This window comes from Salmo salar, chromosome 09, assembly GCF_965601325.2.
Source record: "Salmo salar chromosome 09, fSalSal1, whole genome shotgun sequence".
In the NCBI taxonomy this organism is placed as follows: Eukaryota; Metazoa; Chordata; class Actinopteri; order Salmoniformes; family Salmonidae; genus Salmo; species Salmo salar.
The window spans coordinates 18,934,797-18,957,635 of record NC_138299.1 but is presented as its reverse complement, the minus strand read 5'-3'; the positions used below and the strand labels follow the sequence as shown (position 1 = coordinate 18,957,635).

The window sequence follows — 22,839 nt, the reverse complement described above, 5'->3', positions numbered from 1 at the left end:
ACTGAATCAGGCCACAGCTCTCCCTGGGTGTGTAATAGTGAACAGTGAAACCAGCAGTGGGGGGCTGCAGTGATCAGAGGCCTCCGTTTGTAGTAAGCATCAGGCTCCACAGTCTGATGGCCAATCTGTAGATCATACTGTCTAGAATAGTCAAGCTCTCCTGTGGAGTAGCTTATTAACCACTCTGTGATTGTACGGACTGTTTGAAGTACTATATTGAGTCCATGTAAATAATATATGTACCCATTACCATACCTACTGTATCCTACCCAGTACCCACTAGACAGCAAGATAGTAAACTTCATTTGCTTCATGTGTATCTTTTCTCTCTCCCTGTCTGTGTTTGCAGACAGCTTGGCGGCTCCTGTCAATGTGACCATCAAGGCTCTGAAGTCCAACTCTGCCGTGGTGACATGGGACATCCCCGAGGGGGACCTTGTCATTGGCTTTGCCATCACACAGCAGGTGAGAGCGAGGAGGAGCGCAGTGCGGGGGGGAGGAGACCAAGGCGCACACAAACACTCACACTCTCGCCAATAGGAGATCAAATAGAATCTGTCACCAATCGCTACTCACCGTCTCTCCATTGCGTCCCTGCATTGCTGGCCAGCGGCTTGTTTTGCGGAACCGTTGTGTCACGGGACGTTGTGTTGCCAGGACGATCCCGTCTGAGCGCCTGTCTCCTCGACAACAGCAGTGGAAGATGGCAGCTGTGTAAAGAGGGAAAGCAATAACATTTCCCACTTGCACACAGTCACTCTACCCTGCACAATGGTTAGGCTCCATTCTAGCCCATGAGCAGATGATTTCCTGGTCCCAGAAGCCCAGCTAAGAGCCCCGGTTCTGCCCATCTCCTGACTGCTGCTCCCTCTCTCCACTCCTCCACATAGTCTATTTCTGTCTACTATTACTGTACAGTATGTGATAACTGGGATTGAAGTTCACCAGGGCTCAATGTTGTGTGTGAGACTTCTACTCAACCTCAGTGGATAGTTTTGTGTTACACTGCTCACTAAACGCACCTCTGTGATGATGTGCCAACAGAAGAAGGACGTGCGCATGCTGCGCTTCATCCAGGAAGTGAACACCACCACCCGCTCCTGTGCATTATGGGACTTGGAGGAGGAGACCGACTACATTGTGCACGTGCAGTCCATCAGCATGAGTGGGCCCATGAGTCAGCACAGCGAACCCCTGCGCTTCCGCACGCCCAAGGAGTCTGAGACACAGGCCTCGAAGAGTAAAGGTAAAAAACTCTATAATCTCACACACAACTTTAGGATAAGACTGAAGCTAATACATACAGTATCTATGGAGGAAACAAAGTCCAAAGCACTTCTCCAGGTTCCCGTACCTTGCTGTAATACAGGTGCAGTGCCAAAAAAGGAAGAGGAAACCCTGTGCACAGCAGTATGTACACATACAGTGCCGAGAGTAAAGCTTGCAGTTGGACTGTTGACAACTTTTGACTGATTCCATAAAGGCCAATACAAATCAATGGGACACAAAGCGTGAAATTAAGTTTCACAACAGAATGCTCTTAAACATCAAGCGCTCTTAGAACAATTTATGAATATAACACCTTCAGGGTATAGTTTGTGGTATATTGATGTGCCTCTATGCATTCACCCCCAACTGCCCCTGCCCTGTGCTCTATCTACAGTAAGGGTAATGCATTTGTCAAAGTGGTGATGAGATATTCAGGGCAGCGTGATGCAAATCGATGTGCTTTTGGCTCGCACCCTTCCCTCACCCCCTCGCTCCTTTACTCCTCACAGACACTCACAGCCTGACTCCTTCACTCACAGCCTGACTCCTTCACTCACAGACACTCACAGCCTGACTCCTTCACTGACAGACACTCACACCCTGGCTCCTTCACTCACAGACTCCTCACAGACACTCACAGCCTGACTCCTTCACTCACAGACACTCACACCCTGGCTCCTTCACTCACTGACTCCTCACAGACACTCACACCCTGGCTCCTTCACTCACTGACTCCTCACAGACACTCACAGCCTTGCTCCTTCACTCACTGACTCCTCACAGACACTCACAGGAAGCAGAGGCAGGGAGCTTGTGGTTCTGGGAACATTTCACAGTCACAGTAGCAAAGGCTCTTTGGGCACACACACTAATCCCAGGTAATTTAGTTGGGATATTCTCAGGATTCTCGGCTAGGAGAAACTAGCACAAAGGGATACAGAATGCTACAAACAGCCTCAGACACATACAGACCTACAGTCCCTAGGCACAGACCAACCCAGAGCTAGATCCATATAGGTGGATGAGATGAGACGAGAACCTGTACAGCAGCGAAAGTGGTGTTAGTGTGTGAGTGATGGCTGGGCTGAGGTGAGATAAATGTGCACGTCTCAGAGAAGTGTTTGTTTCCTTGTGTACAGCCAGGCAGCCACTGTGATAAATGGCTACAGTATTAAGGCATGACTCAGCGCCGGTCGCATAATGATGCAGCCTCCATATCCCTCTACATCAGTGGTATTCAAACTTTTTCATTGGGCATCCCATTTTTTTTCACAAGAATTTCACACAACCCCACCCTAAATATAATGACAGAACCTTAAAATCGGTACATTTCGATTTTTACAGCTACAAATAACCTTCAATTCATTACATGTATCTCTTATCAAAATGAAGAAACAAATAAATATATTTACTGAATAAAATTATATTTTTTGTAATTATCTTTTTCAAAAGTGTATTCACACCCCTTGACTTAGTTGTGTTACAACCTGAATTCAAAATGGATGAAATAGCAATTTTGTTTATCACCCATCTACACACAATACCCCATAATGATGAAGTGAAAACACGTTTTTAGACATTTTTGCTAATTTATTCAAAATTAAATATAGAAATAACTCTTTGACATAAGTATTCACACCACAATACTTTGTAGAAGCACCTTTGGCAGAGATTATAGCTGTGAGTCTTTCTGGGTAAATCTCTAAGAGCTTTCCACACCTGGATTGTGCAACATTTGCCCATTATTCTTTTCAAAATTCTTCAATCTCTGCCAAATTGGATGTTGATCATTGCTAGACAACCATTTTCAAGTCTTGCCATAGATTTTCAAGTAGATTTATGTCAAAACCGTAACTCAGCTACTCAGAAGCATTCACTGTCTTCTTGGTAAGCAACTCCAGTTAAGATTTGGCCTTGTGTTTTAGGTTATTGTCCTGCTGAAAGGTGAATTCGAATCCCAGTGTCTGGTGGAAAGCAGACTGAACTAGGTTATCCTGTAGGATTTTCCTGTGTTTAGCTCCATTCTGTACATTTTTTATCTAGAAAATCTCCCTAATCCTTAACGATTACAAGCATACCCATAACATGATGCAGCCACCGCTATGCATGAAAATATGGACAGTGGTACTCAGTAATGTGATGTATTGGATTTGTCCCAAACATAACACTTTGAATTCAGGACAAAAAGTGAAATCCTTTGCCACATTTTTTTCAGTATTAGTTTAGTGCCTTGTTGCAAACAGTTTTGGAATATTTTCACTCTGTCAATTAGGTTAGTATTGTGGAGTAGCTACAATGTTGTTGATCCATCCTCAGTTTTCTCCTATCACAGCCATTAAACTTTCTAACTGTTTTAAAGTCTCCATTGGCCTCAAGGTGAAATCCCTGAGCGGTTTCCCTCTCTGGCAACTGAGTTAGGAAGGTCGCCTGTATCTGTAGTGACTGGGTTTATTGATACCCATCCAAAGTGTAATTAATAACTTCACCATGCTCAAAGGGATATTCAATGTCTCCTTTTTTAACATTTGTATCTACCTTCCAATAGGTGCCCTTCTTTGTGAGGCATCGGAAAACCTCCCTGGTCTTTGTGGTTGAATCTGTGTTTGAAATTCACTGCTTGACTGTGGGACCTTACAGATTGTGTGGGGTGTAGAGATGAGGAAGTCATTCAAAAATCATGTTAAACACTATTATTGCACACATGCAACTTATTATGTGACTTTTTAAGCACATTATTTCTCTTTAATATATTTTGGCTTGCCATAAAAGGGTTAAATACTTATTGACTCAAGACATTTCTGCCTTTCATAATCAATTAATTTGTCCAAATTTTCACAAACATAATTCCACTTTAACAATATGTGTTACTGTGTGTAGGCCAGTGACAGAAAATCTCAATTTAATCCATTTAAAACCACAAACTGTGGAAAAAGTCAAGGGGTGTGAATTCATTCTGAAGGCACTGTATGTCCGCTGCAGAGTGACATGAGAGGATGAGAAAATGAGTTTTGATCAGTCAGGGAAATAAAAGTGCTGAAAACATGTTGGCTCACTATTTAAAAAGAAGATGGCGAACAAGCTACAGTATGAAAAATCCCGGAGTTTTGGCGGAGGCAGTGGCAAACCGTCATTCAGGGCAGAGCCCGACCTGTTTATCTAAACAGGACAAAACAAAAAGTGGACATTCATTTACTTATTTTCGCCTGTTTTGCATGTTATTTTGGCATTAATACGTGTCAGATATCAGTTTGCAAACAATGTAAAAAAATATATATAATAATTGAGTTAATAAAGCCACACAAATATGGCATGTTTTTTGCTTTCTTGAGTAAGGCAGCTCCAAAATGCAGGTGTTTCAGCCTGGCTCAGTGCTTTCTGTGGTGGAGGGGTGGAAAATACAGAGCGGTTGTTAATGTTCTCTAGTTGCGCCATGATTGGCTCAGTGTTCTGTCACTCATGGGGACACTACGTCACCGCAAAATCTACGTGGGGGAGACACTCTAGACCCAAACTGTTACAGACCTATATCTATCCTACCCTGCCTTTCTAAGGTCTTCGAAAGCCAAGTTAACAAACAGATCACCGACCATTTCGAATCCCACCGTACCTTCTCCGCTATGCAATTTGGTTTCCGAGCTGGTCATGGGTGCACCTCAGCCACGCTCAAGGTCCTAAACGATATCATAACCGCCATCGATAAAAGACATTACTGTGCAGCCGTATTCATCGAACTGGCCAAGGCTTTCGACTCTGTCAATCACCACATTCTTATCGGCAGACTCAACAGCCTTGGTTTCTCTAATGACTGCCTCATCTGGTTCACCAACTACTTCTCAGATAGAGTTCAGTGTGTCAAATCGGAAGGCCTGTTGTCCGGACCTCTGGCAGTCTCTATGGGGGTGCCACCGGGTTCAATTCTCGGGCCGACTCTTTTCTCCGTATACATCAATGATGTCGCTCTTGTTGCTGGTGATTCTCTGATCCACCTCTACACAAACGACACCATTCTGTATACTTCTGGCCCTTCTTTGGACACTGTGTTAACTAACCTTCAGACGAGCTTCATTGCCATACAACTCTCCTTCCGTGGCCTCCAACTGCTCTTAAATGCAAGTAAAACTAAATGCATGCTCTTCAACCGATCGCTGCCCGCACCTGCCTGCCCGTCCAGCATCACTACTCTGGACGGTTCTGACTTAGAATATGTGGACAATTACAAATACCTAGGTGTCTGGTTAGACTGTAAACTCTCCTTCCAGACTCACATTAAGCATCTTCAATCCAAAATTAAATCTAGAATTGGCTTCCTATTTCGTAACAAAGCATCCTTCACTCATGCTGCCAAACATACCCTCGTAAAACTGACTATCCTACCGATCCTTGACTTCGGCGATGTCATTTACAAAATAGTCTCCAACACTCTACTCAGCAAATTGGATGCAGTCTATCACAGTGCCATCTGTTTTGTCATCAAAGCCCCATATACTACCCACCACTGCGACCTGTATGCTCTCGTTGGCTGGCCCTCGCTTCATATTCGTCGCCAAACCCACTGGCTCCAGGTCATCTATAAGTCTTTGCTAGTTAAAGCCCTGCCTTATCTCAGCTCACTGGTCACCATAGCAGCACCCACCCATAGCACGCGCTCCAGCAGGTATATTTCAAAAGTGCTGAACAAATAGTTATACTGACTACGTCCATCCTAGCTCGCTCATCAGTGACTTAATCGAAATTACAGATTGCTCGTCATTCCCTTGTGCCATAGTTTGTACATCTCAATTGTCAGTAGAAACCACATTTGTTTAAGAAAGTCAGCCATATCAGCTATGTTTTTTTAAAAGGCAGTAAATTAAGCTGAATGAACTGTTTCGCTGCCAGACAAGGCTCCGCTGATAACTAGGTATATTAGTGGTAAGGATTCACTCCATGGTGCTGAAAAGAAAGCTCTGCTGTCGGGACAGCATTATGTAGGCCCTAACAGTTTGTGGGCACCGTTTGTCACCGTTATAGTGCAATTAATGTATTGTTTAGTGTTGTGTTGTGTAGTGGCTTTGCTGGCATGCATCTAAAACATTTTTTTTTATCACTAGGGGAAACCAGGAGATAAAGAGAGGAAACAAAGAAAGCCGTGATCAGACAAAATTTGAGATCCTGTCAGTTCAAAACAAAACACAATTATTCTGTATAACAGACAGACTGCTCTGACGTTCTCACACACACACACACAATATTTCCCCTCATCAATCTACACACAATACCACATATAATGACAAAGCAAAAAAACGTTTTTTAGATTTAAATATATATATATTTTATACTGAAATATCAAGTATTTAGACCCTTTACTCAGTACTTTGTTGAAGCGCCCTTGGCAGCAATGACAGACTCAAGTCTTCTTTGGTATGACGCTACAAGCTTGGCACACCTGTATTTGGGGAGTTTCTCACATTCTTCTCTGTAGATCCTCTCAAGCTCGGTCAGGTTGGATGGGGGGCGTCGCTACACAGGTCTCTCCAGAGATGTTTGATCTAGTTCAAGTCCGGGCTCTGGCTGGGCCACTCAAGGACATTGAGACTTGTCCCGAAGCCATTCCTGCGTTATCTTGGCTGTGTGCTTAGGGTCATTGTCCTGTCGGAAGGTGAACCTTCGCCCCTGTCTGAGGTCCCAAACACTCTGGAGCAGGTTTTCATCAAGGATCTCTGTACTTTGCGCCGTTCACCTTTCCCTTGATCCTGATCCCAGTCCCTGCCGCTGAAAAACATCCCCACAGCATGATGCTGCCACCACCATGCTTCACCATAGGGATGGTGCCAGGTTTCCTCCAGACGTGACGCTTGGCATTTAAGCCAAAGAGTTCAATTTTGGTTTCATCAAACCAGAGAATCTTGTTTCTCATGGTCAGAGTCCTTTAGGTGCCTTTTGGCAAACTCCAAGTGGGCTGTTATGTACCTTTTACTGAAGGGTGGTTTCTATCTGGCCACTCTACAATAAAGGTCTGATTGGTGGAGTGCTGCAGAGGTGGTTGTCCTTCTGGAAGGTTCTCCCATCTCCCCAGAGGAACTCTGGAGCTCTGTCAGAGTGACCATCGGGTTCTTGGCCACCTCCCTGATCAAGGCCAAGAACCCAATGGTCACTGATCGCCCGGCTCAGTTTGGAAGAGTCTTTGGTGGTTCCAAACTTCTTCCATTTAAGAATGATGGAGGCCAGCCTTCAATGCTGCAGACATTTTTTGGTACCCTTCCCAAGATCTGTGCCTCAACACAATCCTGTCTCGGAGCTCTACGGACAATTCCTTTGACCTCATGACTTGGTTTTTGCTCTGACATGCACTGTCAACTGAGGGACCTTATCAATGGAAACAGAATGCACCTGAGCTCAATTTCGAGTTTCACAGGAAAGGGTCTGAATACTTATGTAAATAAGGTATCTCTTTTTTTATTTTTCGATATGTCATTATGGGGTATTGTGTGTAGATTGATGAGGTAAAACATTTATTTAATCAATTTTAGAATTAGTCTGTAATGTAACAAAATGTGGAAAAAGTGAAAAGGTCTAAATACTTTTCAAATGCACTGTATGTGTTTGTCTCCCAAGACCATGGCTATAGAACCAGCATGTGGTCTGTGACCAAGACTCTAGATGATGGAGGTTTTATAGCTAGACCAGCGGGACAACTCCCTCCTGGATGTCTGCAAAACAGTGTTGCAGTAAAACAGGTGTATAACACTCCAAGACTATGTCTTTACTCACATAATCCTGCAGCTATACAGCATACAGTTTACCATGTCCCTGAATGCTCCCACCTGCAAACTTCCTCCTCTACAAACAGTACAGCCCCACCTCTCCCTGCAGAGGACTCAACCTGTCTCTAGGATTGGAGACTGTCTTTGACATTAGAACTGACCAATATTAGCCATATGGAGGACATCTGGCAGCGATGTCAGGAGCCTCTGGCTTTCCAGCTTGGATTGGTTAATGTCAAGGTACATAGACTCATCGATTGGCTGAATCAGTCATTGGGAGAACCTGCTGGAGCGTGGTGAAGCTACCCAGGTACATTAGAATTTCAGTGCCAATGCCTACTTCTGTTTGGTCTTTAAATGGGGGGCACTGGTGTGCTGAACTTTAGCCAGCTCCTCTACTGAATTCAGAAACATGTTGCTTTGTTTGAGTGGACCTTGAACACACACAAACATAAGCTGCACACACACACACACTTCTCTGATCTTTTTTGGCCCGTAGGACATTAATAATGATTATTGAGTTCTATTTAGGCCCAACTCAATCGATCGTGGCTGCTGTGATTAACTCTCTCTCTCCAACCCCTTCAGAGTGGGGATCCCCACTGACCCTATCTCAGGCTTATGTATTCTCTTCATGCCCAGCTTCTACTGAATCCTAAGACACCATCAGCCTCTCTCAGAAATAGTGGGCAAATTGAGGCATGTGCTGTGCGGTTCCCAGATAGCAGCGCTCTTCAATGACGAGATAATTGTGGAGGCTGTGCACAAGTTGTTAGGGTTGAGTCAGAATCACCTGGAATCATGAAAAACGTGGCCTGTTTAAAGCAGTGCTAGCTGACAGAAAGCCAGTGGTGAGTGGTGCCATCCTGGGACTGAAGAAGAATAGAGAGATCAGTCTACACAATAGGGGGTGTCAGGAGCAAATGGTTCTATCCAGCTGACACAGAGCAGACCTACTCCTGAGTATGTATAATTACAGTAGAGACCAGTGGAGGCTGCTGAGGGGAGAACGGCTCATATTAATGGCCGGAACGGAGCAAATAGAATGGCACCAAACACAAACGCATGCATTTGGTGTATTTGATACCATTCCACTGATTCCAGTCATTAACACGAGCCCGTTCTCCCCAATTAAGGTGCCACCAACCTCCTGTGGTAGAGACAAGGTCTACTGGACTGAAGTTCAGCCCGGCATATTCACTTAGCAGATGATGGCTTTCACCCCAACACTCCCCCATCATTAGACTGACCTGTCAGGAGAACCTGGGTTTAATAATCTGCCAGTTACCAATAATAACTCTGATGATAATGTTGCCATGGTGATGAACTGATTGTGCTGGTGTATTTGACACTCCAGACGAGGTGACCATGGAGGAAGTGGGAGCTCAGCTGAGGGCAGGGGAGTTCATCATTATCGTGGTGGTGCTGATCATGTGGGCAGGTGAGGGGTGGAATGTTTCAAAAGGTCAGAGTGCTACCCACACACTAGGGTTGCAAAATTCCAGTAAGTTTCCCCAAATTCCCAGGTTTTCCAGAAATCCTGGTTGCAGGAATCTGGATTTCCTGCTTATTCCCTTCTGATTCCGGGAACTTCTAACCAGGATTTCTTGAAAACATGGTAATTTGGGAAAAGTTACTGGAATTTTGCAACCCTACCACACACACACGCACACGCACACACACACACACACACACACACACACACACACACACACACACACACACACACACCACACACACACACACACACACACACACACACACACACCCCTCATGAATGTAGAAAAAAAGGTATATTTAAACAAATATGGTCCACAATTTGTTGTAATTTGTCCATGCTAAATGATTTCCGTCGGCTTTTCACTGCGGTAATGTGGTTGTTATTTACGATCTTTCTGTGTATGCCCCTTTCTCCTCTCTCTGTCAGGTGTGATCGCTCTCTTCTGCCGTCAGTATGACATCATCAAAGACAACGAGCCCAACACCAACAAGGACAAAGCCAAGACCTCATCAGAGTGCAGTACTCCGGAGCACCCGACGGGGGGGCTGTTGCGCAGTAAGGTATAACCCCTTCTCCCCACTGAGTCCCCACCGTCAACGGGCAGGTGAATCGTCCCAGCGACTTAAAAACGTCCACTTTCACCAGCAGTTAACACTCCCATAACACCATTAGAGCTACGCCCACCACATAATAGAATATGCATTGATTTACTAGCATTTATGACAGCACTTCATCCCCCCCAAAAAACAATTAAAATGATAAACATGCATCTCAGGCAATAAGTTACAAGAATGCTATAAATCCAAAGCCTTTCAAATCAATGCATAGACAGCCCATACGCTGGCATGATTGTCCCATGTCCATTCACTCCTCTCCATCTCCCTCAACAACTGGCTGATGCCCTCTGCCAACTAAACCAATTGACACTAAAATGATCAAAATACCCCATCTCCCTTCCAGAGAAAAAGCATCATAACTCTCCCATTCTGTCCAGGCGCTCCATGCTCATACACTAGCAGAATTATACTTTATTCCAGGTTTAGAGACTGGCCTTCATCTTTTTCATCACTGCTGTTTCCCTTCTTCCCCTCCAGTTCCCCAAGAACAACAACAACAACAACCGGGCGCCATCTGTGAACATCATCGAGGTGTGACGGCCAGAACACTCTCTAATCCAAAGGATTGAGTGTATTCTAAACAGAGCAACCAAAGGGCCCTTTATGCCCATCTGCTTGTTAGGATGAGGCTGGGACTGTGGGTCATGGCCGGCCCTTTGGCATGGGGCCTGGGTGTGAACTGGGCCCTCAGGACTCCAGGGTCCAGGTCTCAGAGGAGAGGCTCTAGATGTGGTGGCAGGACTGTGGCTGTCACTGCTCTAATTATTGCCAGAAGGTCAAGGAGATAAGGGCCAAATGGGTTCAGCTATGAGTTGAGAGAGAGGAGATATGAACATGGCCAGGGGACTGCATATAACCAGGGCCAGAGACCCTCTCTCTCAGCTTGTTGTTAATGAACTGAAACACACTGTCCCGGCCCCTGTTCCCCATACTGCAACCAAGGCTTGAGCACTGTGCACCGTGTGAAAATTAACTCCCCCTACTGCATCTCCTCTCTGACAGTGTTTATTTATTTGCCTCCTATTATGCTCATTTGCTGTAAGGCACCTACTGTACTTTCCTTACTATTGTTTACCTCCTTTGACATATTATACCTCTTATTCAAACTATATATCACTGTATCAAAATCGGTTTCATTTTTTATCAATCTATTCACGACAACCTCTTATTGCTAAAGTACCAGTTTTATAGATCTCCTTCTGGCTAAACTCCCTGAAACCTCCTCTGAGATGTGTTTTCATTCGATCAGAGAGCTAGTTAGTTCCCCTCTCAGGGAATCCAGACAATACAAGGCTAATTTTGGAGGCCTTTCTGAAGCAAGCTGGTGGCTATGACGTCAGAGCAAGATCAAAAGGAGCACTCAAGTCGCCCGTACGGCAGAATTCTCCATTTATCTGGAGAATTAAAGCTTGTTAGCTCTGACAGCAGAAAAGAACGTTGTCATTTATAAACAAATATGGTCTCTACATTTATCATTGATTTACCTTAAATATAACATTTTCTTTTAAAGGTCCAATGCAGCCATTTTTTAAATCTCAATATCAAATCATCTCTGGGCAACAATTAAGTATGTTACTGTGTTTGTTTTCGATTAAAATGATCAAAAAGAAGAAAAAAATTGCTTCTTAGCAAAGAGCAATTTCTCAAGCAAGAATTATGCTAGGACCGTCTGGGAGTGGTCTGAGTGGGGAGGGGAAAACTGAAAACTAGCTGTTATTGGCAGAGAGGTTTGGAACTATCTTTCTTATTGGACTATTAATTTATCGCATGGTGATGTCACCATGGAAAGCCCAAAGCTCCATTCCACCAAAACGGCTGAAATTTCAGGCAGTCTTTTCAAACTGCTTTTACAATAAAAGGGCTTTATCCAAATTTTCACAATTACACAGTATTATTCCAATCTCAGTGTGCAAATATATATAAAACACATTGACTGCACAGGGCCTTTAAAGGGATAATCCACACCAAACGGCTAATTCATACAATTAACAGTGTTAAATAACACTAATATGTGAATATATTTGTTAACAAATGTTTTATTTTGTTGTTATAACAAGGTTGCTAGAAATATGTTAAAAGCATTGTGGAAATCTCTTGCAACAAAAACCACAATGCAATGCTCTTTCTGAACTGGCTGGCTAGCTAGCTAGAAAACATAGCTATACACAATAATACCAAAGTCAATATCAGCATGTGAAGTAGCTAGCTAGCTGTATAATCGCCTAAACAAACTACACTATCAATTTAGGAGTCTCTCACCGAGTTAAAATTGCAGTTCATCAACTTGCAATGAGTGAGTGCAGAAAGGGTACATTGCTATGGCAACAACAGCATTTTCCCACAGACACACAGGGAGCATAGAGATACATAGTAACAGCGTCTTTTTGAGGGCACTAAATCCACCATGGTTCGTTGGCCAAAGCATATGGGAAAATGAATGGCCTTTTTGTAGGGGTTCTGGAAAACATGGGCTTAGGAGATTTAGTTCTATGAGAATTTTGAAGCATTTATGTAATAAAAAAAAAAGCACATAATACACATAAAAGGCTTCATATTTCAAAAAGGTAATGTTAATTGACTAATACAATCGCATAGAACAAAACATAAGATCTCCTAAGCCTGTGTTAACCTCAGACCTTATTTTTGGCGTTTATCCCAAAACCCCATTCTTTCCCCATTCCTTTTCCCCATAGATAGGTTAGCTGAGAACGTCACAAAAACGATGTGCTTGCCTCCATGGGGCAGAAGTCACCATGTTGTTGTGATTCTGGATGGCCAGATTGCTAGCAAGAATGACAAGAAACTGCCATGTGGGGAATGGTAACTGGCTTGTTTCATCTTGTTCTTGATACCATGTCTTGTTTTGAGGTGTTTTGACTGATTTAATGTCAATGCTGATATGGCTAGCTAGCTAACCAACAACTGTAATGACGTATTTGAGGGACAAGTGCTCATTGTGAAAATGTATTTGTTTTCAATAAAACATTGGAGAGGAAATATAGCATACATGTTATCAACAATCCAAGTCAACCCGGTCTGTTTTGTCCCATAGTTGCAAAGCGTCCGTTTTGTTGCTAAACAACCAACCCGTCTATAGGAATGGCTAAATGAACCAGAGGTAACTAATTTCCTGTTTTTAGGACTAAAAGCTGGCGAGCTCTATGGAGATGGTACTTGAAGGAGAAACTGAGTTTAATCATTTGGTACACTGTTTAGATTGAGCACATCTAAGCGAAATATATACTTTTTCATGACGATATAAACAGATGAATGTGTTCCAGACAAGTATGCCATACCATCTATTGGCTGACTTGGCGATCTGGAGTGCAGGTAATTGTTTAAAAAGTGTCATAAAATGTGATAAGTGCGTTATCCCCCATCTCCGGTGACGAGAACCAAATAGCTATGCCGCATTCCTACATCTTTTCCTGATTTCACAGACAGACCACTTACAAGTTAAATCATGGGGAATTATTTTATTTTACCCACTGATAAAACATAGGCTTTCACCAAATTGACAGGAGTTTCATGAATTTGATTTCTGGTGGTGGATTATCCCTTTAAGTAAAAATAATATTTGACTTATTAGTAGATTTACTAAAATGCTACTGTTCAAATATTTTAAGCGTATAATTTCTCTTATCACCTACTTTTATTTGTGAACGTTCAAGAGAGTTTATAGACTCACCTTTAAGAGAGGCCTGACTCATGTGCATGGACTGGATGTGTCTCTGAGGAAGGGCTATACAGGCCTCCCCCATGACAGCAATAACAGCCCTGAGTGGAGCAGTGGAGCATCTCACACACCGGCAGGCCATGAAGCACCTGTCCACCTACACTCAACCTCCCAGCCACACTTAATGCAGGGGGACTTTAAAAGGTGATTAAATAAGTTTAAAGTCCTATTTTATGAGTATCCTTGTTTATGAAAAGACCTTTCTATGAAACACCTGCCACCCCCAACTTTCCCAGGTCTAATCAACGATGTGATCACAAGCTGTAGGGCTGGGAAGTGCCAGGGACCTCACAATACGATATTATCACGATACTTTGGTGCCGATACGATATGTATTGCCATTCTCACGATTCTATATGTATTCCAATTCGACTGTGATTTTATTACGATTCGATGTTCCGAACTTATTGCTCACCATATGTATGCCGCGGAGGAACAAAAGACAGCCATGAGAAAACAAGTTTTGATCAGTTATGGAAATAAAAGTGCTGAAAACAATTTGTCTCCCTATTTAAAAAGATGATGGAAAACAAGTTTTGCTGCAGGTACAGCCAACTAGCGCAAATATAATATTGCGATAGTCAAAACGATGCATCAAAAATAATATCCCGATATGTAACTGTATCGATTTTCCCCCCATCACTAATGAGCTCCATATGTTGGTTCTAAACTTTGACCCCTTTGATTCAGTCCCATCTGACATCATCATTAGTAGTCATCTTCACAGAAGGGCTTCCACTGAATCATCTTCAGTGTGAGAGTCCATCCTCCCCACCCCATGTACTGTATCACAGGCAGGTGTTGACATGCTGTATGAAGAGACTGTGCTGTGGAGATTATCAAATGGGCCAGACAACCTCCTCCACATCCCCATGAAGGGGACATTTCTGTGGTAATGTGTTTTAGGTCTGATTAAAAAAAGCACTGCGTTAAACACCTAAATCTTCCATTTTGTTTGATAGCATGGGATGGTAAGGGTCAAATTTGTTCCACCTTTTCCATTTAGTATTTCCCTGCCACTTGGCCCATGGAGGCTGCAGTATGTTATGTTAAACATCTGTGGTCTGTCTGTATCCATTATGAGATGGTATAGGAGGAAAACTAGAATTTGATTTATTTTCTAAGGGATGGGCGAATGTAATGCTAAATAAAGAGCATGACAGATTAAATGTGTACATACGTTTTCTCATCAGTTATGTGGTTTCTAGAAATGCTACATACAAGTATTATTATTTGAGAAATGTGTCAACCTTTTCACATTCTGTAAAGAGTGGTATTGGTCACAGAAATGTGTCTTCAGGCAAAGATTTGGAAGTCTCATGGGCAATGTAAATGTCACGTTATTGGAGAGACTGAACATTTGTTCATGACACTTTGCTTTCAATGTATTTCTAACATTCTATGGCTGTCCTATTTAACCTATATCCAACGTACAACAATCTTGTTAAAATGTGCATGTAGAGGAATAGAGAAAGGTAAATACACAGCCAAGGGAGGAGGCAGGAAGGTAGACTATTCTGTATTTTACTCTCATTGATTACTCCAGTTCTGTTATGACGCATCACATTGTGTCAGACTAGCCATTAATGAACTGTCACTGTCAAACACATCAAACAACCTTCTGTTACTCTCCACTTTCCCACTGCACGCAAGCACACACACACGGAAATAACACACCCAGTAATTCCGCCTGTACCTGTCGCGGTAAACAGACCTCTCTGCAGGTGATTAACCTTGGCTGTGGGGGAGTGGCAGACTAATGACAGGCAGAGCACAGCGATGTATAAATAGGGGGGAGGGGGTTGACTGATGACTAATAAAATATAAGGTTTTTATCTTTCTCCTTACTTCGACCGTTAATGAGAAAGAAGGGAGCAGAACTCGGCTTCCATTTCTCCAATAAGCAGTGATTCGTGTCAGGGACAAGAGCAGGCTTTAAGCAGAGATGGAGGAAAGAGAGAGAAAAAAAGGAGGGAGACGGAGAAAGGAGGAGGCCCATCTGATGGATTAAAACAGACATATGGTTGTTCGGAGGACATACTTGCTGGCGAGGTCTCCAAACGTTGTGCTGCTGCATTACCCCATCAGCACTTCTCACAAAAGTTTCTATGCTGAAGGTTGAAACCATCTGTCCTTAAGACTGTTGGAACTGGTAGCGCATTGCAATCGATAGATATCTGTTGACTCAGTAATGGATAACGATGATCATCTCCCTGGATGATTTCTTTGAACTGGGGCCTTGTCTGTTTGCAGTGTGCCAGCACTACATTTCTCAAAGGCACCCAAGCATTGCTTATTTCTCATTCACCTACCTCCTTGCAGTTTTTAAAATTGGCATTTTACTGTCTGCATTAGATTGGGCAACTCTAAACTTTCTGTTACGCTGAGATTAATAGTCAGGGCCAAACATAATACATACAGTGCTCAAGTCTTATTAAAAATGGAATAAAGTTTTTCAATTAAGCGTACCATAACTTTTATGGCACACCATTTACCCAATGTTGCCAATGTAAATACATTTTTTTATTATTCCGGTTTCAATAATATTAATGCATTTTAGGGCTAATGTACTGTAAAGCAAGTTGTTATGTTGCCAAGTTGTGGTCCAACCATGCTTTGAAGAGTCTATGGTTGCAGCTCTGCATTGATGCATTATCATCTGCTTGACTGGCTCTGGGAGCGGCTCCCTGCAGACGGAGGCTGGCTGTAAAAATGACTGTTGCTGCGTTATTTGAATAAACATCAGAGGCGGCTGGGACCAAGACACATCAAAAACGAACAGCCTTTTACTGTCACAGACAGGAGGGGGGCTTTGTGGAGGAGCTTAGCCTGACACTTGGCTCCCTGTCTCCAGTCTCAACATGCCCTCGTGTCATAGGAAGGATACAGTGGAAGGATACAGCGCAAGGCCAACAGCAAAGCATAGAAATAATTATATTTCTATGGCCAACAGTTCTCTGTAACCTTTTGGTTTCTTTGGATCTTAGTCCCTTGGGAGATAAGGGCTCTTTAAAGTTGTAAAATAACTACTGTCAGATTTCCATATACAGGCAATTCTGATATTTTTTTTCTCACTAATTGGTCTTTTGACCAATGAGATCAGCTCTGAAAAAGATCTGATGTGAAAAGATCTGATATCATTGGTCAGAAGACCAATTAGTGGAAATACAAAAGAAAAAGAAAAAGTACAGTATTCAGATGGGCCTAATAGAGCGCAGCTGGAACTGACAGGGGAATTAGCTTTTTCTTTATACTTACTGTAAGAACAACATTCTACTTAGGTCTTGTGGGAACCCACACTTTTTAGAATGCTGAAAAATGATGTTTGCTTGCTTGGAAGGGTTAATTTGCTCTCTTCATAGGATGAAAAGTAGGGGATAGAACTTGAGGTTTAATCTAATGATAATATCAGGCAAGGAAAAAGACATACTAAATTGTCGTTTTTTTCAGTCCATTTAGTTTTACTTTGGTTCATTGTAATACAGCAAAGGGATGTACAAAGAGGCATGGTTAAGAAAATATGAAATTCTTTATCAATGCCATCATATTTATATTCCATGTATAAATGATACATGTCATTGCTTAAAGAGCAACTGCCCCTAAAAAACAAATTCTCATTTAAAAAACAGCCTATGATGCATCGATAAAAAACATTTATCTAATGTCAAAATTGACAAAAGTGTAAATAGGAACATTGCATCAGGAAGTCAGTCTCGTCCAAAACAGAGTTGTGTGAGACTTGAGGTTGTGACTGCATCACAACGTAAATAAAGGTTGGGTTTGTTTCAAGCCTGCCCACATGCCCACAGCACGCAGGTAATCATGAATTCGGAGTACAGCTGCACGCGACCCAATCGTATTGTCCGTGGCAAATTTGGGTTATAGCTATGGGGCTAGTTAGGGACCATCAGTAAATTACACAATACACAGTGCATTCGTATTCAGACCCCTTGACTTTTTCCACATCTTATGTTACAGCCATATTCTAAAATGTATTAAATTGTTAATTTCTTCCCCCTCAAACTACACACAATAATGACAAAGCAAAAACTGTTGTTTAGAAATGTTTGCAAAAGTATACAAAAATCGCTCCCCTCAAAATATCACATTTACATAAGTATTCAGACCCTTCACTCAGTACTTTGTTGAAGCACCTTTGGCAGTGATTACAGCCTCGAGTCTTCTTGGGTATTACGCTACAAGCTTGGCACACCTGTATTTGGGGAGATTCTCCCATTCTTCTCTGCAGAGCCTCTCAAGCTCTGTCAGGTTGGATGGGGAGCGTTGCTGCACAGCAATTTTCAGGTCTCTCCAGAGATGTTCAATTAGGTTCAAGTCCGGGCTCTGGCTGGACCACTCAAGGACATTCAGAGACTTGTCCCGAAGCCACTCCTGCATTGTCTTGGCTGTGTGCTTAGGGTCATTGTCCTGTTGGAAGGTGAACCTTCGCCCTAGTCTGAGCGCTTTGGAGCAGGTTTTCGTCAAGGATCTCTCTGTACTTTGCGCCGCACATCTTTGCCTCGATCCTAACTAGTCTCCTAGTCCCTGCTGCTGAAAAACATTCCCACAGCATGATGCTGCCACCACCATGCTTCACCGTAGGGATGGCGCCAGGTTTCCTCCAAATGTGACACTTGACATTCAGGCCAAAAGTTCCATCTTGGTTTCATCAGAGTCTTAGGTGTCTTTTGGCAAACTCCAAACAGACTGTCATGTCTTTTACCGAGGAGTGGCTTCCGTCTGGCCACTTTATCAAAATGGCCTGATTAGTGGAATGCTGCAGAGATGGTTGTCCTTCTGGAAGGTTCTCCCATCTCCACAGAGGAACTCTAGAGCTCTGTCAGAGTGACCATTGGGTTCTTGGTCACCTCCCTGACCAAGGCCCTTCTCCCCCGATTGTAGTCAGCTCTAGGAAGAGTCTTGGTGGTTCCAAACTTCGTCCATTTAAGAATGATGGAGCACACTGGGTTCATGGGGACCTTCAATGCTGCAGACATTTCTTAGTACCATTCCCCAGATCTGTGCCTCGACACAATCCTGTCTCGAAGCTCTACAGACAATTCCTTCAACCTCATGGCTTGGTTTTTGCTCTGACATGCACTGTTAACTATGGGACCTTATATAGACAGGTGTGTGCCTTTCCAAATCATGTCCAATCAATTGAATTTATCATCCGGTGGACTCCCATCAAGTTGTAGAAACATCTCAAGGATGTATATAAATTAGCGAACATTTCTAAAAATCTGTTTTCTCTTTGTCGTTATGGGGTATTGTGTGTAGATTTCTGAATATTTGTATTTATTTAATCCATTTTAGAATAATGCTGTAACGTAACAAATACGTGGAAAAAGTCAAGGGGTCTGAATACTTTCCCGAAGGCACAATGTTAAAATACAGTACCAGTCAAAAGTGTGGACATACCTACTCATTCAAGGGTTTTTCTTTATTTTACTATTTTCTACATTGTAGAATAATGGTGAAGACATCAAAACTATGAATTAACACATGGAATCATGTCGTAACCAAAAAGTGTTCAACAAATCAAAATATATTTTATATTCTTCAAAGTAGCCACCCTTTGCCTTGAGGACAGCTTTGCACACTCTTGGCATTCTCTCAACCAGCTTCACCTGGAATGCTTTTCCAACAGTTTTGAAGGAGTTCCCACATATGCTTGGCATTTTCTTGCTGCTATTCCTTCACTCTGTGGTCCAACTCATCCCAAACCATCTCAATTGGGTTGAGGTCGGGCGATTGTGGAGGCCAGGTCATCTGATGCAGCACTCCATCACTCTCCTTCTTGGTCAAATTGCCCTTTGGGTCATTGTCCTGTTGAAAAACAAATGATAGTCTCACTAAGCGCAAACCATATGGGATGGCGTATCGCTGCAGAATGGTGTGGTAGCCATGCTGGTTAATTGTGCCTTGAATTCTAAATAAATCAGTGTCACAAGCAAAGCACCCACACACCTCCTCCTCCATGCTTTACAGTGGGAACCACACATTCGGAGATCATCTGTTCACCTACTCTGCGTCTGACAAAGACACAGCGGTTGGAACCAACAATCACAAATTTGAAATAATCAGACCAAAAGGAAAGATTTCCACCAGTCTAATGTCCATTGCTCGTGTTTCTTGGCCAAAGCAAGTCTCTTCTTATTGGTGTCCTTTATTAGTGGTTTCTTTACAGCAATTTGACCATGAAGGCCTGATTCACACAACATCCTCTGAACAGTTGATGTTGAGATGTGTCTGTTACTTGAACTCTGTGAAGCATTTATTTGGGCTGCAATCTGAGGTGTAGTTAACTCTAATGAACTTATCCTCTGCAACAGAGGTAACTCTGGGTCTTCCTTTCCTGTGGCAGTCCTCATGAGAGCCAGTTTCATCATAGCGCTTGCTAGTTTTTGCAACTGCACTTGAAGAAACTTTCAAAACTTGAAATGTTCTGTATTGACTGACCTTCATGTCTTAGTAATGATGGACTGTCATTTCTCTCTTTGCTTATTTGAGCTGTTCTTGCCATAATATGGACTTGGTCTTTTACCAAATAGGGTTATCTTTGTATACCACCCCTACCTTGTCACAACACAATGGATTGGCTCAAACGCATTAAGGAAAGAAATCCAACAAATTAACAAGGCACACCTATTAATTGAAATGCATTCCAGGTGACTACCTCATTAAGCTGAGATGGCGCCGGAGCAGAAGGCAGACGTTCTACGTGCCCCCAACCGATTGTGTTTTTTTGTTCGTTTATCTGCGTTGTTTGTGACTTATTTTTGTACATAATGTTGCCGCTACCGTCTCTTATGACTGAAAATTCCTTCTAGACATCAAGACTGCAATTACTCACCATGGACTAGCAGAATAATTTTACTTCTTTCACGAGCCCGAGGTGGAGGATATACAGCTCCCTCGGGAACAGACCCCGACTCCATTGATCTGCGTGAAGAGGAGGCGGAGAAAGAGGCCGGAGGGCGGGCTGCCTTCTGAGGAGTCGGAGGCGATCAAATAAACCCCCATTCCCCTCAACTCTGCTAGCAAACATGCAATCTTTGGACAATAATATGGAGGAGTTATTGGGAAGATTAAACTACCAACGGGACATTAAAAACTAACATCTTATGCTTCACAGAGTCGTGGCTGAACGACGACAATATCAACATAGAGCTGGCTGGTTATACGATGTACCGGCAGGATAGAACAGTGGCGTCTGCTAAGACAAGGGGTGGCGGTCTATGTATTTTTGTAAAAAACAGCTGGAGCACGATACCTAAGGAAGTCTTGAGCTATTGCTCACCTGAGGTAGAGTTTCTCATGATAAGCTGCAGACCACATTACCTACCGAGAGAGTTTATCTATATTCTTTGTAGCTGTTTTACATACCACCACAGTCAGAGGCTTGCACCAAGATAGCATTAAATGAGCTGTATTCCGCCATAAGCAAACAAGAAAACGCTCACCCCGAGGCGGCGCTCCTAGTAGCTTGGGACTTTAATGCAGGGAAACTTAAATCTGTTTGACCAAATTTCTATCAGTATGTTAAATGTGCAACCAGAGGGAAAAGAACTCTGGACCATCTATACTCCACACACAGATATGCATACAAAGCTCTCCCTCACCCTCCATTTGGCAAATCTGACCATAATTCCATCCTCCTGATTCCTGCTTACAAGCTAAAATTAAAGCAGGAAGCACCAGTGACTAGATCAATAAAAAAAGTGGTCAGATGAAGCAGATGCTAAACTACAAGACTGTTTTGCTAGCACAGACTGGAATATGTTCCTGGATTCCTCCAATGTCATTGAGGAGTACACCACATCTGTCATTGGCTTCATGACGTCGTCCCCACAGTGACGGTACGTACATACCCCATCCCTAAGCCATGGATTACAGGCAGCATCCGCACTGAGACAAAGGCTAGAGCTGCCGCTTTCAAGGAGCGGGACTCTAACCCGGAAGCTAATTTAAAGAATCAGACGAACCATCAAACAGGCAAAGCGTCAATACAGGATTAAGATCGAGTCGTACTACACCAGCTCTGACGCTCGGATGTGGCAGGGCCTGCAAGCCATTACAGACTACAAAGGGAAGCACAGCCGAGATCTGCCCAGTGACACGAGCCACGAGGCAAATAATACTGAAACATACAAATAACACTGAAACATGCATGAGAGCACCAGCTGTACCGGAAGACTGTGTGATCACGCTCTCCGCAGCCGATGTGAGTAAGATCTTTAGATGGGTCAACATTCAGATGGATTACCAGGATGTGTACTGCGAGCATGCGCTGACCAACTAGCAAGTTTCTTCACTGACAGTTTCAACCGCTCCCTGTCCGAGTCTGTAATACCAACATGTTTTAAGCAGACCACCATAGTGCCTGTGCCCAAGAACACTAAGGTAACCTGCCTAAATGACTACCGGCCCGTAGCACTCACGTCTGTAGCCATGAAGTGCTTTGAAAGGCTGGCCATGGCTCACATCAACACCATCATCCCAGAAACCCTAGACCCGCTCCAATTTGCATACCGCCCCAACAGATCTACAGATGATGCAGTCTCTATTGCACTCCACACTGTCCTTTCCCACTTGGACAAAAGGAACACCTATGTGAAAATGCTATTCATTGACTACAGCTCAGCGTTCAACACCATAGTGCCCTCAAAGCTCATCAATAAGCTAAGGAACCTGGGACTAAACACCTCCCTCTGCAACTGGATCCTGGACTTCCTGACGGGCCGCCCCCAGGTGGTAAGGGTAGGTAACAACACATCCGCCACGCTGATCCTCAACACAGGGGCCCCTCAGGGTATGTGCTAAGCCTCCTCCTGTACTCCCTGTTCACTCATGACTCCTCGGCCAGGCACGACTCCAACACCATCATTAAATTAACAGTGGTAGGCCTGATCACCGACAACGAGACAGCATATAGGGAGGAGGTTAGAGACCTGGCCGTGTGGTGCCAGG

The 22,839-nt window shown here is 43.3% G+C and overlaps 1 protein-coding gene across 1 annotated transcript in view; it reads left to right on the top strand.

The window, feature by feature from the left end:
• The window catches only part of LOC106610891 (fibronectin type III domain-containing protein 5b), a 28,559-nt gene extending 13,509 nt beyond the window's left edge, over positions 1-15,050 (top strand). The window contains exons 2-6 of the mRNA XM_014210551.3: positions 350-465; positions 1,045-1,246; positions 9,370-9,453; positions 9,940-10,073; positions 10,608-15,050. Of these exons, the coding sequence (XP_014066026.1) occupies positions 350-465; positions 1,045-1,246; positions 9,370-9,453; positions 9,940-10,073; positions 10,608-10,667 (596 nt within the window). The 3' untranslated portion in view covers positions 10,668-15,050. The remainder of the gene's footprint in view (positions 1-349; positions 466-1,044; positions 1,247-9,369; positions 9,454-9,939; positions 10,074-10,607) is intronic.
• The last annotated feature ends 7,789 nt before the right edge of the window (positions 15,051-22,839 follow it).